A 21,598-nucleotide genomic window follows, 5' to 3' on the forward strand; every position below is an offset into this window, starting at 1 on the left:
TCTGTCTGTCTGCCTGTCTGTCTGTCTCTCTCTCTCTCTCTCTCTCTGTATGTGTGCATTCCTGCATTTATATGTCAACAGTCCTTATGACACATGTGAATGTCCCCTTGGCAAAGACAGAAGGTGCATCACATGTGACCTTGGCAAAGACAGAAGGTGCACCTTACAGATGAATACAGTATGTTTCATTATTACACAATATTTATAAAATAATTAAATAAAAAGTTGAACTACATGTATACATTGGCTTTTCTAAGCACACATGTGAAATAACGTTTCTTTACATTTACTTTTTTTTTTTTTTTTTTAGACATTTAGCCTTATAGGCTCATCATACAATCTCAATGTGATGTGTGATAATCACACAGATCCAGTGGCAAAGCTACAAGGCTACAACCCCCGGAATGAAAGTATGTATTTGATTTGTCCTATTCAAAGTCCCATATCAACAGTATTGAGTAGTCTACATTTCTGCATTGTCTCCTGTATGTTTCCATGTCATGAATGCATCATGTGACTCAACTAGCTCAAGATAATTTTCTCTCAAGGACATTCAAATTTATGTTAAATTTCCCCTCTCAAGATTGCGTTTTGTGCTGTTTTGTTTTGTGTTGTGTTGTGTTGTGTTGTGCTGTGCTGTGCTGTGCTGCTGTGTGTGTAGTGTTGTGTTGTGTTGTGCTGTGCTGTGCTTTACTGTGCTGTGCTATGTTGTGTGTTGTTCTGTGCTGTGTTGTTTTGTTTTGTGCTGTGCTGTGCTATAGAGCTTGAAAGTCCTGCCCCTTAGTTCCGCATTTCACGGGACCTAAGCTGACCATCTAACAACATGGTAGCGAGTAAATATCTTCTGATCTAAGTCATTTTATGCGCTGGGATAATATGCTGTTTAAGAGGCTAGATAAAGATTATTCATGCAGAAGTATCAATGTTTTGTTCCGAGGCTGTCTGCGTAAAACAATGTGATGAAACACAGCTTTCTAAAAAGTTTGGGGGTTCGTACGAAAAATGAAACAAAAATATCAGAAACAACATGGAGCTCGTGGCACAACTTGAAGGGGATCGAAATATCATTTCAATAGCGCCATTGGATTACATGCTACGATTTTCGGCTAAAAACGCTGTAGAGGTCCCATGAAATCGGGGGAAGTGACGTCACTTTCAAGCTCTATGCTGTGCTGTGTTGTGCTGTACTATGTTGTGTTGTGTTTAATTGTCCTGTGCTGAGTGTTGTGGTGTGTTGTGTTGTGCTGTGCTGTGTTGTGATGTGCTGTATGCTCTGCTGTGCTGTGCTGAGTGTTGTGGTGTGTTGTGTTGTGCTGTGCTGTGTTGTGATGTGCTGTATGCTCTGCTGTGCTGTGCTGTGTGTTGTGCTGTGTTCGCTGTGCTGTGCCGTGCTGTCCTGTGTAACTCAACATTTGTTCTTCTGAGTGTTAGGCAGCGGGCCAGAAATCCTATCTTGCAGGTTCGTCGGAGTGATCAGATGGCCACTTGGTTTTTGCTGATATAAGTACTTGATAGTACATAAATCAATATTCTAGGTGTTGCCATCGTCAAAAGTTGCACATTGATTTAAAAAACAAAGGTTGAAATAGCGACATTTGGTAATGTGGGAATGTTATTAAAATTGCCCATTCAACAGGAAAGTTCCTTTTGGAGTGCTTCACAAGTGTGAAACTTCACAGATTACTGTGTATTATGCCTACCAACATTTCTCTGTGTGTGAAATGGCAGTTAGGCATAGAGCCACCATGTGGTAGGTGAATGAACTGCTTGAAATCACTGCAGCTACTCATATTATGAAAAAAGGATGAAGTCAATGTGTATATTCTATTAAACATACTTTGTGAAAAGTTTGTTGATGTTGTAAAATAAGAAGATGGCATGGCAACAAAAGTACCACAGGTTAACAATTAATTTGAACTCAACATACATTGCTTGACATTACTGATAATTAGCCCTCTACTGCACACAATATGGCTATGCATGATTTTTTTAGTTCATTTTGAGACATTTTATTGATAAAATATATTTTATTTTTTTGGATTATTTATCCTGTAGGCCCAATATTCTTATTTTTATTCAGTTTAAAATTGAACAAAACACACAATTACCTCACGTAAAACATAGGTGCACTGTGATGGAATGGTCATTACTAGGTTTGTGTGTGTGTGCCCTAAATGTCATGTTAATGAGACTGGCTGCTTGGTGTGGTGGTCATATTGCACATTTGGCACCCCGAGGGCCTGTGTTTGAAGCTGGACAAGCAAAGTTATCCCCATTTGCTGGTGTCAGAAGTGGGATTGCTTTTAGACACGCCATTGGAGACACCTCCACTGCATGTGAGCCATAATCCCGTGCAAGTGACTACAAGGATAGGCCTAATCTGTAGGACTCAGGCAGGGCTGGCCCGAGGCATAAGCAAACTATTCAATGGTTTAGGGCCCTGCCACCAGCCCACCCTGGGCAGCAAAGTTCCAGGAAGAAATGAACTCTATACTATATTCCCTAGTCCTAAATTTCTTTCTGAGCCTCGATGGAAACAGGAGCCATTATGCTGTATATCGGGGGACACCTCAATGATGGTGGATACAACGTCCTTTTTCATGTACCACACTTAATTGTACAAACCCTACAATAAATGCAGAATATAACTAAAAGTAATAGTTTTGAAGTGAAACTAAGATATTCCTTTGTGATAAATGGCTTTCTGGGAAATTTTGCTCCAAGAAGTGCAGTGCATAATGGGCACATGATCTACAGACAGCCTGCCTACTGTATGTCCTTAGCTCCTAACCCTCACTTGTGCAAGTAAATGAAGCTTACAAAGCATCTGATGATGAGTAGGTGGTGGTAGGGGCCCCCATATGAAATTTTGCTTAAGGCCCCATAAAGGCTTGGGCCGGCCCTGAACTCAGGACCCTAGTTATGATTGAAGCCTAGAATAAATGAAGTATGGCGGGAGTTGCGTGGGGAACACCGTGGGTGTGTAAAGCACAAAAGATGTGCTTCCCAAGCAGGAAGGCAGAGTTGACTAACATCCTGTAGAAAGAGACTATAATATATAGAGACAACAGTTAGTGTGCTTTGACTTTATCAATGAGTCTGATTCTTTAGGTTGGCTCCTACCCAGTACCACTATTGTAGTACCCAGGTGGACTGAGTTTGAAGCTGGATACGGCAATTCTCCCCCATATTTAGAAGAATAATAAGCAGTAGTTAATACTCTATTTCCCCTCCTCTACCATAACTCCCTCTCTTCTACATTTAGATGTTCATCACTGACATTGCTGTCCTACCTAACTTCAGATGAAATTTCTCTAGCATGCAGATCCTGATGCGCTCATCCATAAAGCATTATTACATTCATTTTGTTTGTCAAAATGTGTATAAATTATAAGATATCAGATATGTATAAGATATTTCCAATTTACTTTCAGAACATTTAGTTTTTGTCTTTACTGGATAAAATATATGTGATGATGTGGTTACACAACCACACACAAACAAAACAATAATAACAAAGTCACCCAAAAAAGTACCCTTTATCGAGCAACATTGCATTGAGGCAACGCAAAGACAAACAATCACAAAGGGAAACCCTTTTTAAAACCTGATAAGAGTCTTCTATACAGCCTTGTGCACATAAAAGTATTTTTTATTTCATGATTTTATCATGTTTAGTTACACTAATAATGCGAAAGATCTTGTGTCCTTCGCACCCCAAGAGGAAGTCCCGCCTTCAAATACTACAACATAGTGTCATCCAAACCACTCTAAATTGTTCTTTCATGTCTTTTCTAACATTCTGATTGGTTTTGATAATGTAAAGAGACACACACTGGACATGAGGCTTTAGAAAAACATTGGGTTGCCAGAGGGCAATCTAGTGCAGTAGAGGGTTAGAAGATTATGGCTTGTCATAACTATGAGCACAAAACAAGTAATCACCACGTCAGTTACTGCATGTTGTCTTTACGTGACCCTTTGACACAAGAATGATAGATACAAGATGGAATATCCAGTAATAGTGCGCCAACTATGGGTCAAAGGTCAATTGTGGTATCAATAGGCCTGCATACTGTCAATTGTATCAATATGTCATCATTATTCCATGCAGAGCCCATTTTACCAATAATGTTATAGCTGGTCTTTTTATAATATGATTATTTATAATTATTCAATTGAGAAAATAGTAATTCAGATATCTGCAGCAGTACAAGGGGCTACAGCAAATACTGTAAGTCTACTGTTTCGGAACTCAAAGAAATTATCAGGATAAAACAAAAAACTTGGAAGTCACTTCTCTCAGATGCACAGTTTGATCAGTTGAGTTATTTTTTCCTTTGTAGGGGAGTAGTACAATAGTTCTAACTAAGAATGTGTGGATGCGTCCGTGAAATGTTTGAATATCAATATAGGGTTTGTGACTCTAATGTGTGCATCCATGTAAACTTTCACGTAGCAGTTAATAAAGTCCATAATTAATGCTGGCAAGGGATATGAAAGTTTCAAAGAGGGCATGGCGTTCCAAATGTTCAATGGCGCCCGCATAGGGAGCCATGATGACGCGCACAGAATATCCTGCATCACAGTCATATTTTAGTATTTTCTTCCATCTTGAGTCTAGATTGTAATGTATATGCAATGCATGTTGTTCTATAATTCAACCAATCAACTGTCATGTTTGGAGAAAAACATGGCTTGAAGTAAAGAAATGGTCCAAAACTTCATGGAAAATGTTGTTACAAAGCAATCTGTAAAATGTTATTACTGAACAGGAAGGAAAACTTTAAAACTCTGTTTCTACCCATAAATAAGCAAAATTAATATAGCGTGGCAACAGGTAGATTTGGATTCAGCACCCCCAAATTGATCAAGAAAACATGTTTTGAAGTTGCCACTAAACAGTCACAACGAAACTTGTTTTCTAGATGAGCTATGATTCTTGGCTCACTGCCTATGTTAGGTCCATTACAAACGTCCAATTTACCATCTCAACCTCAGTGTGGTCAAAGTGTTGTTTAATTGTTGCTGATTCATTGATTTTCACTAATGTCCTATTTTTGCTTGTTTGTTTTCAAAGGAGTAAGATTATCCCCTCTGGAACGGCCCGCCATAGTCAACTCCACTGTCTCCTGGACGTTTGTCCGCTGTATCCTGTATTCTTGCTCATTTCTACATGCTGAGTACCTTATATATGAACTTCAGCAGAAGGCCAGAGGACAAGAATGGAAGGTGAGGAACTGAAATGATTTCAGGAGAGAGGATTGTACAGGTAGATTTTACAGAAAGAATAATAAAATGACAGTGGAAGGCAAACAACCAATACAGATCTCTTTTCCCAACCCTACCTCATCTCACTCTTCCACTTATTTCCTTTCTGTTCTTCACTATATCCTATCCAATAAAGGCTCAAAATGTCCCAAAAAATACAAAAGAGAAAGAGAGAAAAACTGAAATGCTTCTGCTGACGTTCCCAGGTTGTGCCAACTAATAAGGGCAGTACCAGCAGTCTTCTGGATGAAGAGGAGCTAGTCAGAGGGGAGCGGTACTGTTTCCGGGTGCGAGTGAAGCCAAATATCCCCGAAAAAATCCCCAAAGCAGAGTGGAGTGAATGGAGTGCCGAAGCAACTTGGGTCTCCACTATAGGACGCCCTCCAGGTAATTTAAATTTTTTTTGCCAAAATAGTTTTTTTTTCAAGCAATATTGAAACGTTCCACTGACGTATTGCTGCATGAAGGTACTTCAGTATACTTTTCTTGCCTCAGCCATTGTGTGCCTCTGTGTTTTTATCTGCTTAGAGATGTTTGCATTCTACTGGTTCATTTATTTCAGTTAATTTATTTCCACTTCAGTCTTGAAGGGACACTGTGCAGGAAATGGTCAAAAAAGGTACTGCAACTATGCTGCTCATTGAAACTGGGCTGCCTATTGCCAAATTTGATCTTAACATGAAAGTTTACTAAGTAATAAACAAATATTTTCTAGTGTGGTCCAAGTACAGTCATTTTTGCAGCTAAAAATGGCTATTTTTGGAAATTCAAAATGGCGGACCATGGAGAAGATCCCCCTTTTCATGTATGAAAAGTGCCATTTTTCCAGTCATAGTGAATACTTAGAATTTGATGGTGGTGGTAAGTATTCATGAAAAAGGTAACGTTAGTGAATGGGCAGCATGAATTCTGGAAATAAACAACTAAAAATCTCACACAGTGTCCCTTTAACTTTATATATATATTGTTGTCTTGCTGAAGGCGATTATCAGAGATGTAAGTTCTGGGTCCAGTAAGCACAAACTCTGCCACATTTTCCTTCTAACACAGGTGGCTTTAGTGATAAGCTGGTGTACCTGTCGAAAATACTCATTCATTTGGAACAGCTGGTTGAATCACATTTGTGGCAGGGTTCTTCTTACTTTCTGAACCTGGGATTGACACCTCTGTGTATACATAGATTTCACATTTACAAACATTCTTGGGTGCATTTTAATGTACGGATTTCCGTCCTTCCTTGCTCACTTGCCTTCTTGTGACCTTACGATGGCGTCACTGACGACAGAAAATCAATTCAATATCTTGCAAAAGCACAATTCTAGTGTCATTTCCTCATTTGCAATTGGGATAGTGAATTAAGAACAGTCCCCCAAAAATTGATGTGGCTAGGCTGACGTCGACACAACATGACCGAAATTTTGAATTTTGAAAGGAAATCTAACCATCATGCAACATTTTAAGCCAGAATGCATTGCTATCTAAATGCGCATGTAGCCGTTGTGGTATCTCGATCGTACCTAGAGTGCGTCTTAATATGCGACCTTGCCTCCTCCACTTGCGCTTGTCTCCTCGTCCCGCCTCCTGGCCCCTCCTCCGTGGAGAAAACGATAAAGTTTCCCAGCTGTCAGCCTAGCCACAACAACTTTTGAGGGACTGTTTTTCATTCACCATCCCAATTGCAAATGAGAAAAAGACTCTACAATTGAGCTTTTGCAAGATATTGAAATATAATGCTGTTGTCAGTGAGAAGGGAGTGGAGGAGGCAAGTGGAGGAGGCAAGGTCGCATATTAAGATGCACTCCTAGTGTAATGCTGCCCTTGTCTGTGTGTGCAGCTGACCCCAACCCCTTCCTCTCCTCTGATTGTTAAGAAAATGCTGTCACTCAAAAAGAGGCACTCATTTGATTGGCTGCTTGGATCTTGTCCCTCCTTCGCCCCGGTGCAAATGTTTGTAAAGGGGAAACCTATCTATAGTATTCCCAAAAATAGAAAAATAGATAAAATCAGAGCAAGATATCCCAAATCCCGACCACCCAATGCAAAAATATGTGCTGAAGTCCTCTTAAGGGGGAGTTGTCCCCCCTTCTTCTTCTCTGTCTGTTGCGTTTGGTGGCAGCAACATAGATTGTGCACTACCGCCAACTAAGGGGCTGAGGGATCCAAGGTGGCGCTAAGGGAATTGCGGTGATCCAAGGATTAATTTCCACATACAGTACTCTAGTGGCGTAATTTATTCTCAAACCCCACTGGTCTCCTAAAGGGCCGTTCACCCGGTGTGACATGGATCCCGGAAATGAATCATGATGGTGTATCTTGATCTACTTATAACATTTTTGGTTTTCCTTTGTCTTTCAGCCTCTCCCCAACTTCTGAAGGAGGACGAGGTGGAGTCCTGGCTGGTCTGGTGGGCTGCAGGGGGGGCGCTGGCTGTCCTGGTCTTCCTGGTGGGCATCATGTTCTTGGGGTGAGTAATGCCACGTTCCCCGGGGGGTAGGGGCTTCCCAATATGCAACCAGGAGGCAACTACCTCCCACTTGAAAGCGTTCCAACCAGCAAGTCAAACTTAAACTATTCCTACCCCTGCGTGCACTGTCATTGCTGTGTTGACGTCACGATTTCGAAGTCGAGGTGCTTCGATTTGGCCCCAGTTCACAACTTCAACAGGCGTTCCAATGCATTTCAGCAAGTAGGAGGTTAGAAACATCCCATCTCCCACCCTTGGAGAATGCACCATAAGTGAGATAGCTGTGCCCTCCTTGTGACGCAACAGCTTCAGCGTTGCTCCTAGTCAGTTCAAGAGCAATACAAATATCGTTTCTGAGTTCCCGAAAGAACGGGAACTCCTCCCACTTTGTCGGGACGCAGACAACCATTAGCAAACTAAGCGAGGCGGGTCAACCATCCCGTTTGAGAAATGTTAATTGTTGTGGTCTTGGTCAGACCAAGTCTCGAGGAGAGTTGAAAGTCGATGATGATCAGGCTATAAGTGAGAGGGAGTGGACATCTGGGTGGCTCTTATTATAAACTGGTTGTGGGTGTGGGTGTAGGTGTGTGCATGTGCCTGTGTGTGAGGGAGGGAGGTGTGTGTGGGTGTGAGAGAGAGAAGAGAGAGAGAGAGAGAGAGAGAGAGAGAGAGAGGGAGAGAGAGAGAGAGAGAGAGAGAGAGAGAGAGAGAGAGAGAGAGAGAGAGAGAGAGGTTATGCAACATCAGCAGACAACTAGCAAACATCGATACCTCTTGGGATAATATTTGTAGTAGGCCTATGTTGAGAAAGTTTTTAATGTAAACAAAGGCTGCCCCCATTAGAATAGCTCAGGTCTCGGAAAGGGCCGAGTCGAAAAATGCTGCATCACCAGGTACTTACAAGTCAATTGTAGCGTGAACAATACAACCGCATATTGAAATTGGCAGAAGATATCCTTTAACACGGAGTTGTGTAATGCCGCAACAGTTGTATTCTGAAGATTGTGAATTTCAGTTTATTCCATGCAGGAGCACTCAATTGACTAACTTCATATTATTTTTGTTGAACGACACTCAAGCATGCCTGGAATTCAAACATACACTACTGCACAAAAACTTCTGAACTCATTTTGAGACTCTTCTTCTTTTGGTATGTGTTTCAGAACACGCATCTTGAAGGCATCCTTAATTCCAACTCCCTCAAAGTACTTTGATGGTCTTGATTCGGTTTACAAGGGAAACTTTAAGGTGAGTCCTGCTGGATATCTGGATGTACATAAGCTATATAGGAGGCCTACAGTACATTTACTCTGAAATACTGACACTTAATAGCTGGATTAACAGAATTACTCAGATCTGAGCCCAATCATTAGAGAACATGTCCTCCATGCAGACAAGATGGAATATATTGTAGGAAGTTATTTTTTATTCACTGCAGCCTTTGGGCAAAGACCAATTTCAGATCATGTTTGTCTGCCTACCTGGCCCACTATCACACCACACAACACTTTACCCACTAAAAAAAAAACAAGGCGCTTTCAAAGTCCACAAACATACTACCTACGCGCAGTGATTGGATACTCTTTGGTGAACTCTATGGAGTATCCAATCACTGGGCGTGACTAATTAGGCTGAGCACACTTGGAAGTGTGCGGACTAGGTTTTGAGAAATACCTCTCTCTCCCTCTCTCTCTCCCCTTCTGTTTTTTGCATCCTGCACACCCCCACACCCACATTTGGCAGTAGACAGCACAGTTTCACTGAAAAGCATAGTTGCAATACCTAGTCTGACCACCACCTTACATAGTGCACCTTTAAATCTCACCAGCCACACATAAACTCTCTATATGAATCAAAGTGACTTTTACGGTTCCATTTCTACCAGCCAAACTGAGTCTTCACCAGCATTCGGCCGGTTGACTGGTGTTCATTTAGAACCCTGTCCGTGTAATCATGTGGTGTAATCAAGGTGTAATCATCCTTGTATCCTTGTATATCTGTCCGCCCAGGCCTGGCTTGGTTCCATCCTGACGCTGGACGCCCTGGGCGTGGAGGTGCTGACAGAGTACACGTCCCCCGTGGAAGTCGTCAAAAAAGAGCCCGGCAAACCTTGCAAGAGCTTCAGCAACAAGCAGTACTTCCAGGAGGAGCCCCAGAAGACCGCCTTGCTCCCGTCTCCTCTGCCCTTCTTCGAAGAAGAGTCCTTGGAGCCCTGTATGGAGTTCTCCCCGTACGATGACATGGGGAAGGACTGTGTGGGCTTTGGCCTGCAGCGCGTTAACACCGGCGTGGACCAGGACGGCTGCCAGTCCGACATCACCGACTGCAGCGTCGCCGAAAGAACCATCACTATGGCCATGACCACCACCACCATATCCACCACCACCAGCTGCAGCAGCAGCAGCAGCAGCTGCGGCACAAGCTGCAGCAGCAGCAGCAGCTGCGGCACAAGCAGCAGCAGCGGGATCAGCAGCATGAGTGGAAGCATTAATACCAGCACGACCACTAGCAGCAGTGAGAAACATGGCAGCATTAGCTGGAGCTGCAGCACTGTCCCTAACATTGGCATTAGCTGCAGTGCTAGCGGTGGTAGCAGCACTAGCGGTGGTAATGTCAGCATTAGCAGTAGCAGCGCTAGCACTGACGGCGGTAGAAGCAGTTGCACGGCTAATAGCAGTATTAGCTGCAGCAGTAGCTCTAGCGGCGTTAGCTGTACTAGCGGCGGTAATTTCAGCCGTCTCCGTATGGACCTCGGCCCCATCCAGGTGTGCAACGACTATGAATCCTTCACGAGGCTCGTGCATGCCGGCCCTCAGAGCCCAGACTCTGGCGTGTGCATGGGGAGCGGGGAGGAGGATAGTCGTGAAGAAGAGGAGGGGGGGATGAAGGGGCCTTGGCGGACTGGCTTCTCCCTGCCGTCACTGCAACCCCTGGTCCACCCCTGTACTGTGCCTTACGCTGGTGAGACGGGTGTGGATCCAGTTGGTCCAAACCTGTGCAGCACGCCCACAGGGTGGTCGCCACATAAACAGAACCCCCTGGACACATATGGGCAACTTCAACCCTGTAGTGATGACTACCAGCCATTGCAAGCTTCGTAGTGGGTGCCAAAAGCTTATGGGTAACACTTTAGAATCAGGCGCAGCCGGCAGATGGGCAGTGCCCCTCCAGAAAAGTAGATCCATTCAGAAATTGTAGATAAAATATGTATTGCAACCAGGCGCGGCCGGTTCATAAAGGGCAGATGGGCAGTGCCCCTCCAAAGATTCTTCCTCTGAGAAAAGTAGATCCATTCAGAAATTGTAGATAAAATATGTATTGCAACCTCAATCACACTGGGAATTGTACTACTTAGTTTGTGACGATCTTTGCGAGTGGAATCGGGTTTTATTTTTGCTGAGAAGTCTAGTTTACATCCAGTGTGGCTGTTTAACGTTACTGTCTATGGCCACTGGCCTGGGCAGATTTCTCTATAATGACTCATTGCGGGCTGCGGGACAGCCAACCTCAACGGCCACAGCCAAACTCGATCAGCTGTAGCGTGATGACGTCAGCACGTAGGGTTGTGATAGGCGGGCCGCGGGACAGCCAACCTCAACTGCCACAGCCAAACTCGATCAGCTGTAGCGTGATGATGTCAGCACGTAGGGTTGTGGTATTTCTCCACTGAAACCAGGAAGTAATGTTACAGTTAACGTAACACAGAAATGTGGATAAATTAACGACAATCATCTACTGAAACCAGGGAGTAATGTTACAGTTAACGTAACACAGAAATGTGGATAAATTAACGACAATCAGCATTCTTTAGTTAGTGATGAGAGTCATTACGGTTGTCAGTTACATAACGTTTCTGTTGTTGTTGACAAGATAATGCGGTAGCCTAATGTGCGTCCTGAATCAATCCCCTGTGACTCAGCCACTTCTCCTCCCTTCCACTAGGGGGCGCTACACAAATCTATCGCAACCAGTAGCCCAATCCCAGAATGCAACACCACTGGTCAACAATCTAGCTCCTCTGAGCTAGAATCTGTCTCTTAAACCGCTGGCAATCCTGCTATGCGGACCTGTGTGACCACAGGTAAAGAGATTGTGCACACAAAACGCTGAACGTAGCTTTTATCTGATATTTAGGCCGAATACAGATAATGTAACGCTTAGTTCATCCCTAAACAGCTGTAAGTTCATTTCTTTTGCAAAGTCTAAGTAATCAGAGACAACGGTGTCTTTGATTATTGCTGTTGGAAGGCAGCACTCCCAGTTATTCAGTCTGGACGCTCCTGCTGATAAGAACTGTTCATCCGGATTCATTTGTGGAACTTTGATGCATCAAGAGTTTCACACCTAAAGCATCGCACGGCCGGACTGTGCGAGCAACTTTTCCCAACCCTTCCTGTCTCACTGGAGTGAGAATCGGACGTTTGAACCCCGCAGACTGCGAGCGCAGCAGGCCACTCTCTTCCACAACTGAGGATAACCACTCTCTCTCCTGGAAAGGCTGGAAGCCTTTCCCTCCTTCCAGGGCTTGACATTAACTTTTTTCACTTTGCCGGCCTCTGTGGCTAGTGGTTTTTCAAAGTCACTAGCCATCCAGCAATTCTACTAGCCACAAATTTGATTTGTATTTATTTATTTTATTAATCATGACGCAGCACAGCTAACCTCAGAAGATGAAGCGCTTAAAGCAAGAAGATGAGTGCATGGGTTTCTACATGGAAATAAAACAAACAAATAGAAACTGAGTAACTGAGCTTTTTCTTGAACTTAAATACAAACAAAGGGCAAAGTGCAGAATATACGCTATTCTGATATGTCATACCATAGAATAAGCTACCTGCCAAATTGGCTAGTGACACTGAAATTGTTACCAGCCACAGCCAAGTTTTACCAGCATTTGGCCGGTTTGCAGGTGCCAGTGTCAAGCCCTGCCTCCTTCACAGTAGGCATATCTGGGCAATATTACTCTACTGTCAGTTTAGATATGTTTTGAAGAAAGCTTAGCTGATGTTCATATACATGTCTGATTCCCTTCTGTCTCCCCTTTTGTTCAGTTAGCAACCTGCTATCACTAACTTTCTCCCGGTTGTTTACTAATTGCTACGTCTCATTCGAAACAATCGGAGGGTTTTCAAGCATTGTTTGGAACGCTCCGTGAACCTCTCGAATGCGATCGTGGAATAACTAAACCTCTTTGCGCGCGCCAGTTTGTTACTTTGTTACTGTGTGCACGGCCTCAACAGGCCCTGCCTTGATTAGCTAGTCAGCTGCTAATCTCCACAGCATAAGCTGTTCCAACTGAGACACAGTTCCAACCGCTTCGCTCTCTCTCTCTCCCTCTCCCTCGAGAATAATCACGCTTGTAGAAACCCCAGGACAACCCCTGTGCCTCTCGGTACAATTTGAGTAGAACCTTTCCACTGTACTGTCCGCCAGACAGTCATTAATTGTCCTGTGCTCTCTGCAAACTTTCTCAGCTCGTGCTAGCTAACGCTAGCTGGCTCTGTGTGCATTCCCATACCTAGACAATATTTCCCCACACATGTGAGTTGCCATATTTGTAGTCAACTACCGATATTGCTTTAGACAACCCGTCTCTCACTCCCTGCTCTGTCTCGGTTCTTTCTCTCTCTCTTCCATTCGGAATAGCGTACATTAATTACAGAAATCCCAGACACCGTTGCAGGCCCCTAGCCTCACCAGAGAGCTAGCTCTACCTGCTATTACCTTAGACTAGGTAGCCACTAGCTACCATAGCTTTTTGTTCTGCCTGAACTTTCTGTAGCCAATGTTAGCTTGGCTTGACCGAACACACACGCGTTTGGTCCGCCATTTCGTGTGAGCCCTATCTCACGCCTTTCGTAAAGTCTTCACGAAAAAAATAGATTAATTTTCGTGGTGCTTTCACGTTATTGCCCGTTTTTCGTGGTAGGGCAACGAAACGCTGCCTATTCACTTGAATTGCCCCACTGCTGCTATGGTTATCCAAGCGTCTGCAGGGGCGGGGAGGGGGTGCTGACAGAACACTGCTGATACACTCGGGACTCACTAATTCGACGCCCTTTCGGTACTTACGCCTTATGTCCCCTAAACCAAAACCTAAACCTAAACCTAACCCTAACCTTAACCCTACTTAACCCTAAACCTAACCCTAACCCTAACCTTAACCCTAACCTTAACCCTAACCTTGACCCTAAACCTAACCCTAAATTGCTTGTTTGAAATGTTTGATTACCATGTGACGGTAGGCTACCGAAGGGCATCAAACTAGTGGGTCGCTAGGCAACAGTCGGGCAATTCAAGTGAATAGGCAGCGTTTCGTTGCCCTACCACGAAAAACAGGCAATAACGTGAATGCACCACGAAAATTGATCTATTTTTTTCGTGAATACTTCACAAAATGAGTGAGATACGGTTGTTCGTGTCCACAAGACACATGCACCCACACACACACACACACACACACACACACACAGGCTAGAAGCCTCTCTTTCTCCCTCTCTCTTTTCCCCTTTTTTCTTCTTTTATTTTCCTTCCTTGTTTTATAGTATTTGTGCCTTATGATTGTATTATTCCATTCAACCGACATTGAATGTAATGCTTTATTTAGATTACTTGGTAGTTAATAAAAGTTATTCATTTAACTGCATTTTGTCTGTTATTGTATTGTGTACGTATGGAATCAACTTACTTAGAACTTTTGCCTTCAACTGAGTTTTGTGCCCCTTGTGTTGACAGTCACAGTGAACAGTTAGTCTCATACCGTTAAGGTGACTGCTTCACTGTACTGCCAATCACAACGTGTACAAGTACTCCTATTAGTCTTGATCTTTTGCAATTCATTGTGAAATACTGAGATTAATATCCAAATCAAATGAGATTGAGACTGATTTATTAATGAGACTGATTTATTTACCTTTTTGATTGATTAATTATGACTTATTACATAAGTCGAGCTTATTACATAGGTCATAATTGATAAATCTCCCAAAACGCGATTGTCCCTACATATTTTGGTTACCCATGGTATGAGGATTTATTCTTCGAGCCCATTAATGTAATCTCAATTGCATAACTGCAATTGTACCTACATATTTTGGGTGCGGTCCGTGTGAGGATTCCGATTCTCACGTGGCTGTACCTACATGGGCTTTAGATCCAGGGGCAGCCATGGCCTAGTGGTTAAGGAGATGGGCTAGATCAGAGGATTGCAGGTTCGAAACCCACCCTTACCACACCACACTCCATGGCTGAGGTGCCCTTGAGCAAGGCACCTAACCCCAAACTGCTCCAGGGACTGTCACCAATACCCTGTGCTTAAAAAATAAGTGCAAGCCGCTGTGAATAAAAAAGCGTCAGTTAAGTGTAATGTAATATAATGATGTGCAGGCCCGCCAACGTTGCGGGGCCAATCGAATCAGTGGACCCAGACCCATGGTGCGTGTTGTAAATACAGTATTGTTAAATGATGCATCAGAGTCTGCTTAATGTTGTTTTTGTCAAGCAAGTTCTAGAGAGACACTCCGGAATTTTGTCCAAAGGACATGATGATTGTTTTGCTTCTGGTGATGTTTGGGTCAGACTATTTTTTTATTACTATTATTTTTGTTTGTCTTTTGACTTCATTTATGCTATGACAGTGAGAGAGTGACAGGGAATGAGTGGGGAGAGAGAGATATATAAGGATTGCCAAAGGATCTGGGCTGGAAACGAACCCAGGTCGCCGGCGTAGCAGCCCAGTGCCCTACCATTACAGCCAAGAGAAGGCCAATAGAAGGGCCAAGTGTAAGACTATTTTTAATGCCTGGATATAAAAGGCCGCTCACTTTCACTAGCACTTGTCCTGACATGTCTTAACACTCCAGCTGACTAGGAAATTGGGTCATATGTCCAAAATAGTGTCGCTTTAAGTCAGGCCCGTCACTAGGTTTGAGAGCAAAGAAATCCTGCACACTGTCCATTCCACCAACAAACTTTAATACATTGTTTCGGTCATCCGACCTTCTTCATGTTGTATTAAAGTTTGTTGGTGGAATGGACAGTATGCAGGATTTCTTTACACTTGAATGACAACCCCACTGGGATAATATCCTATGCACCTGCCCACCTACAGAGGTGTGCAAAAGCGTCTTCTTGAACAATTATTTTAAGAGCACCATACCGATTTTTAAACACTAGTTACAGTGATTTTTTATTTTTTATTTCACATTTTAATGAACATTCCTTATATGTAAGCTAAGCAAAACATTTCAACTGTTGTTTCAAATGTTTCAACTGATGAATATTATGTACGGAAGTTAATATGATTAGATAAAAATGCTGAGAGCATAATTTACACAAGGACTAGGAACTTTAAGGAGTTACTAACTGCGCGTCTCCAGGAGAAGCAGTGGTCAGGAAGCGATTCATTCAAACAGGTTCCTTACTTGGAAAACTATGCATCCCCGGCAGATATTTGGTCATTTTTACTCCATTAGTAGCTATTTTAATCAGTTCATGTGTGTTTTCAAACTGTTAAGACAAATATTAAAAACTCAACTATAATTTCAAGACAATGTCAAATTGATTTATTACACGGGTATTGTGAGTGAAAATTGGTACTTTGGGTCTGAAGATTTCATCCGTGTAAGTAATTACACTTTTCTCGAGGTGTTGTTAGTCACAAAGCACAATCCTCTACCTGTTTCCCCCCCGCATAACATATTGCTGTGCACCCTGCTTTTATTGCTGTGCAGTATAATAAGTGGCATTAAGGATATAAGTGGCATTAAACAATAAATAAGCAACCATGAACTTGTATTCAGATTAACTTGCCTTCTTGGTGGTTCGTATTCGTATTCGTATTCGTATTCAGCGCACATTTACTGCATTTGTTTTTGGAAAAATGTAAAAAAAAAAAAAAAAAAAAAAAAAAATTTGCAAAATCGTTACAGGGGGGGCTAATATTAATGTAAGGGGGGCTAAAGCCCCCCCTAAATTAGGCCTAACGACGGCCCTGCTTTAAGTGTTCCCCCTTCCAGGTATGCTGGTCACCTCCTACACAGTGTTAGTCTTATGTCTTCCTAGCGTTTCATCACATCTGGGGTGCATTTCTGGAAAGCGTAGTTGCTAACTGTTTGCTACTTTGTTGGTTGCAATGTAATTTCCCACTGGCAACTACCGGTAATACCGAAGTTGCTAACTGCTAACAACTACGCTTTCCAGAAATGCACCCCTGGTGAGTCAAGTGTCTTGATTTTCCTGCCAGCTTCTTCTCTCCTTTTTTGAAGAGACACAACAGCCTTTTTGGATATTTCATTGTTTGAAAACTTTTGTGCTCTATGCCTGATCAATGTTTGAACTTTGTTTTCTATGTTTTGAGATGGGCTTTTCATCAGAGGGTTGCAGGTTCAAATCTCCTCTGTATCGCTCCTTATACCTTACATCTATGGCTAAAATGCCCTTGAGGCCCCAATGTTGTGGGCAAAGTAGTTTAGGCGCGAAGCCCTCTGCATACTCTGCTTATGCTGATGGTCTGGCCCTTTAACAACGAAGGCACCCCACATTGCTTCATGGACTGTAACCAATACCCTGTGGATAGCCCTACATGTCTCTTCTTTCTCTACTTTTCCTCAGGTATGCCAACACTGCCTTGAGCTAGGCCTATATTGACCAATTGAATGTAATGGTGAGGCTGGGTAATGAATAAATCTTGCATATTTCAACAAAATTGTCTGTCTTTTCTTCAATTGCCAAGACGTGAGTGGGCATTGGGCTCCCCCTCGCCTCGGCTACGACAAAAACAGTGTCTCAAAGACAGTCAGACCGTGCCTTTCAGGATTTGGGCAATTTCGGTCTGTACCATTGTTTAATGTGTAGGTAACACTTTATAATAATGTTCCTTAGTAAAGACTCAGTAAATAATTAACTAATGATGAATAAAACATTAACAAATGTTTTTATTATTAACTAAGCTTTATTAATGCTTTATAAAATATGTACAAATGATATCTGCAAGATTGTACACACCTGATAACAGAGTATTTTATTCATTTACAAGCAACTTGTAAATGTTTGATAAATATAAAATATTAACATAGCATTTCCTAGTCATTTACAAGCATTTGTTTACATTTCCTAGTCATTTACAAGCGTTTGTTAATGTTTTGTTCATCAATAGTTAATTATTTATTAAGTCTTTATAATGCTTTTTTGCATCCATTATTCTAAAGTGTTACCAATGTGTACGCCGCCGGTAACAGATGAGGTTTTCATGACACATGCTCACTCACCTGAGCCACAGCGAGAGCGTTGGAAGTTGCTAGGCGTTGGTTAATGATGCACCCATTGCCAGGTATATCCCCAAAGGATGTAGGTTACGACAGGTGCAAGCGACAACATCCAAAAACAACAATTTAATATCAAGGCTAGCATGTCCTTACTACTCTTACCTTATTTTAAATTCCGGTTACAACTGCGGGCCATTCCTGCCAGGCAACCAATTTTTTTGGACGTGAAAATCATTGGTTCAAAACGACCTTTGGATCGTCAAATAAAGCCTGCAGCAGTTTTCTCCTGGTGGAAAGCGGATACTCCAGTCGTCAACCATGCTAATGGTTTTATTTTGACGAAAACAACTGGTTCTGTGACAATAAAGTAAACATATTTTGTCGCACCAAGATGTCATCTTCGGAAAGAGTGATTTGAAACGTTATGGAACCCAGCAATGGCACGAGACCACCCAGCGACACGCACACCAGTCCGGGCAGCAATCACGTAAGTCGCCTACGGTCCAAATAAGCATACATTATTTTCCACATAACTTCCACTTATTCTCACCAATTAAAAACATCTTGTGATTGAAAGAACACGGCAATTCAGTTAAAAAGCCAGATGGTTCAGTAGACTGCATTCGCACCCAGCATCAAGAATCATGCGTAAACGCGAATGCAGGCCTTTGCGTAAATTAAAAAAGAAAGAAAGAAGAAAAGCTGTTGTGGACAGAGTAGCTAGTTGGTAGTATTTGTAACCTGCTTCAACAATTTTCTAGGTAACGCCGAACCCCGAGACCCATCCTCCTAACCAGAAGAAAAGGCTTCCTAAATGGGCTGTGGTACTCATCTGTCTCACCGTGCTCCTGCTTCTGGCTGGGGGTGCTTTGTTGGCCTGGTATTTTCTAGGTAAGAAATGTTTGTGGTATGTGTGTCTATCTTGGCCGGATAAAAACCACCATACAGGTGTGTGTGCGTGCGTGTCTGGCCTGTAGGCCTATGTTGGTATGTCCATGGAAATGTGTATGTCAATTTGTATTTTGTATGTCAGTTCATAATGCATTCTGTTGTTTTATGACAAGGATCCCTCCATCTCCCTTCTGTCTCCATCCATCCATCCATCCATCCATCCATCCATCCACTCAGCCCTCCCCCTCAGAGTACAGACTGTGTGTGGGCGTTTGTATCTCTGCGTTGGCATAATGTGTGTGTGTAACAGACAGCATGTGTTCACATGTTAGTACAGTCATTTTCTTTTCTTTTTTTTGGGGGGGGGGGGGGGTGGGGGGGGGGGGGGGGGGGGGGGGGGGGGGGGGGGGGGGGGGGCACTGTAGTAATGACAGGAACTGAGTTGGGAGAGAGACGGGGAAGGGTCAGCAAAGGACCCGGGCCGGATTCAAACCTTGGTTGGCTGCAAAAATAGATGGGGTGCCCTTCCATTAAGCCATGGTTGGGCCACATGTTGGTACATGTAGGCCTACATTCATGCCAATTTACTGCATATTCAGTTCCACCCAGAAAGACAAAATGAAATTGAAGGTATTTATTTATGGACAACATGGAAGTAAGCTGCATTGATTTTCTTTGGGTGCTAGCCCCCGCCTGCTGCTGAAGAGTGTGCATGTCCTGCTGATGGACAGAGACCAGCTGGAAATGGAGGCTGGAGGGGAGGTGGTGTGGGGCGTACTTTAAGTAGCAAAGCTCAGAGATAGACAGAAGGTTTTTTTTTTTTTAAATAAACGTGCAGGTATCCTTTTGGCTGCAGGTAAGTGGATGAGAGTGTGATGAAGTAAGTGGGTATACCCAAAAACTAAAAGCAGTGATTGGCAAGCATTCTCTCTCTCTCTCTCTCTCTCTCTCTCTCTCTCTCTCTCTCTCTCTCTCTCTCTCTCTCCCTCAGAGTACAGAGTGTGGGTGCTGGAGCCACATGTCCTGCAGCAGTACTTTACGCCTTAGCTTGCCTCTTGACTCTCTCTCTCTCTCTCCCTCTCCCTCTCCCTCTCTCTCTCTCTCTCTCTCTCTCTCTCTCTCTCTCTCTCTCTTCCTCAGAGTACAGGGTGTGGGTGCTGGAGCCCCGTGTGATGCAGCAGTATACGGCTCACGTCCGTATCCTCAACAGGAACTTCTCTAGGCCTCTCTCCACCCACGGCACCAGGGAGTTCATGGCCGAGGCCAAGGCTGTGGAGACCATGGTGAGACTACGTTTCTCTTTCTTTCTTTCTCTCTTTCTTTCTTTCTTTCTTTCTTTCTTTCTTTCTTTCTTTCTTTCTTTCTTTCTTTCTTTCTTTCAAGTGATTCAATTCTGGTGGTGATCACCGACACCTTCATTCAGCAGTACCAGGGATTCGACCCTGTAACCTGTCAGAGACTAATTAGTCCACAGCAATCCCACATTAAACTTACACCAGAAATTATTTAGCCGCCAAGGTCAAGGAAGTGAAAAGGCAATAGCGAGAGACTTTCATCACATGATATTTCTTTTCAGTCTTGTACCAAAATAGCTTTTTTTCCACTATGGGCTTGTTCAGAGTAAAGTCTCTGCAGGAACGACGGGGGTACATGCTGTGTCTGGTTTCAGTTCGTTTTTGTCTGGTTTCAGTCTGTTACTAATGCCAGCCAGTTAGAGGGGGTTACCCGTTATGTAGAGTACACCATGCTACCCATCACACGAGCTATGATATGTGTATACCATGCTATCTTTCACTCGAGCGATGCTATGTTATGTACACCATGCTGCATATCACCTGAGCTATGCTATGCTATGCTAGCTACAGTGTCACACTTGGGGAAGGAGGTAGCATTGGCTTCAGTTTGTCCTGTCCCTCTGGGACCTTAGCCAGGCCACGCCCTCCTAGTGACACAACACCTTTGTGTTGCTTCTGGTCAATCCAAGAGCAATGCAAATATCGTTTCTGATCTCCATAAAAATCAGGAACGACTCCACTCACTTTGTGGGAAACCAGTCAACCAGTATCAAACCTAGGGAGGCGGGTCAACCATGCTGTTTGGGAAACGGTTAATGGTTAATGGTTATGCTCTTGGTCAGACCAAGTCTCAAAGAGATTTGAAAGCTGATGATAGTCAGGCTAGGCCTGCATGGCCACACGCCAGTTGGTGCCAGTTCAGTCAGACTGCCCAGTGGTACAAATCATCGTATCTCTGTAACTTTTCATTGATTTTTTACTTATTAATATATGTATGAATCAGTTTTTTCCCAATAAATAATATTGTCAATGTTACAGTTGGCTATTAAATAATTCAGCATACTGTATACTCATGGGGACTGACCAGTAGTGCTGATTTATATTTTATAATGAATAAAGAACACATATAAAATAAATAAATACATTTTAAATAATACAAAATAGTGGAGATACAAGGTTTCTGCTGTATAGCGACAATATACTGTATAGAAGTGGTGATATCAGAAGTCGGCACAACTTTGATCGCAGGGCTGGATTAAGATGGCCTGGGGCCCCATTCTGCAGGTTGCTGTGGGGCCCCCAGCAACAGCAAATGATGCGACAAATTTGAATAGTGTCATTAGGGGGTAACATGTCTACCAACTGTACTCAACACGACTGATGAATTTTTCAATATTATATCTTGTCACAAT

At 43.1% G+C, this 21,598-nt stretch overlaps 2 protein-coding genes and 1 long non-coding RNA gene across 3 annotated transcripts in view; all 3 read left to right on the forward strand.

The window, feature by feature from the left end:
• The first annotated feature begins 326 nt into the window (after nt 1–326).
• Nucleotides 327–5,810, forward strand: LOC134435242 (uncharacterized). Its single transcript, XR_010031988.1, has 3 exons — nt 327–410; nt 5,081–5,232; nt 5,478–5,810. It is a non-coding gene; the product is annotated as an uncharacterized LOC134435242 (long non-coding RNA).
• A 1,270-nt stretch (nt 5,811–7,080) lies between these two features.
• On the forward strand, nt 7,081–13,598 carry LOC134457362 (uncharacterized protein DDB_G0271670). The gene is made up of 4 exons (XM_063209352.1): nt 7,081–7,135; nt 7,627–7,735; nt 8,899–8,983; nt 9,745–13,598. Exons 1-4 carry the CDS (start codon nt 7,081–7,083, stop codon nt 10,834–10,836), a joined length of 1,341 nt encoding a protein of 446 aa, XP_063065422.1. The 3' UTR covers nt 10,837–13,598.
• A 4,684-nt stretch (nt 13,599–18,282) lies between these two features.
• The window catches only part of LOC134452603 (transmembrane protease serine 6), a 33,114-nt gene continuing 29,798 nt past the window's right edge, over nt 18,283–21,598 (forward strand). The window contains exons 1-3 of the mRNA XM_063203072.1: nt 18,283–18,487; nt 18,762–18,891; nt 20,032–20,174. Of these exons, the coding sequence (XP_063059142.1) occupies nt 18,425–18,487; nt 18,762–18,891; nt 20,032–20,174 (336 nt within the window). The 5' untranslated portion in view covers nt 18,283–18,424. The remainder of the gene's footprint in view (nt 18,488–18,761; nt 18,892–20,031; nt 20,175–21,598) is intronic.

Source organism: Engraulis encrasicolus, chromosome 1 (genome assembly GCF_034702125.1).
Source record: "Engraulis encrasicolus isolate BLACKSEA-1 chromosome 1, IST_EnEncr_1.0, whole genome shotgun sequence".
Lineage (NCBI taxonomy): Eukaryota > Metazoa > Chordata > Actinopteri > Clupeiformes > Engraulidae > Engraulis > Engraulis encrasicolus.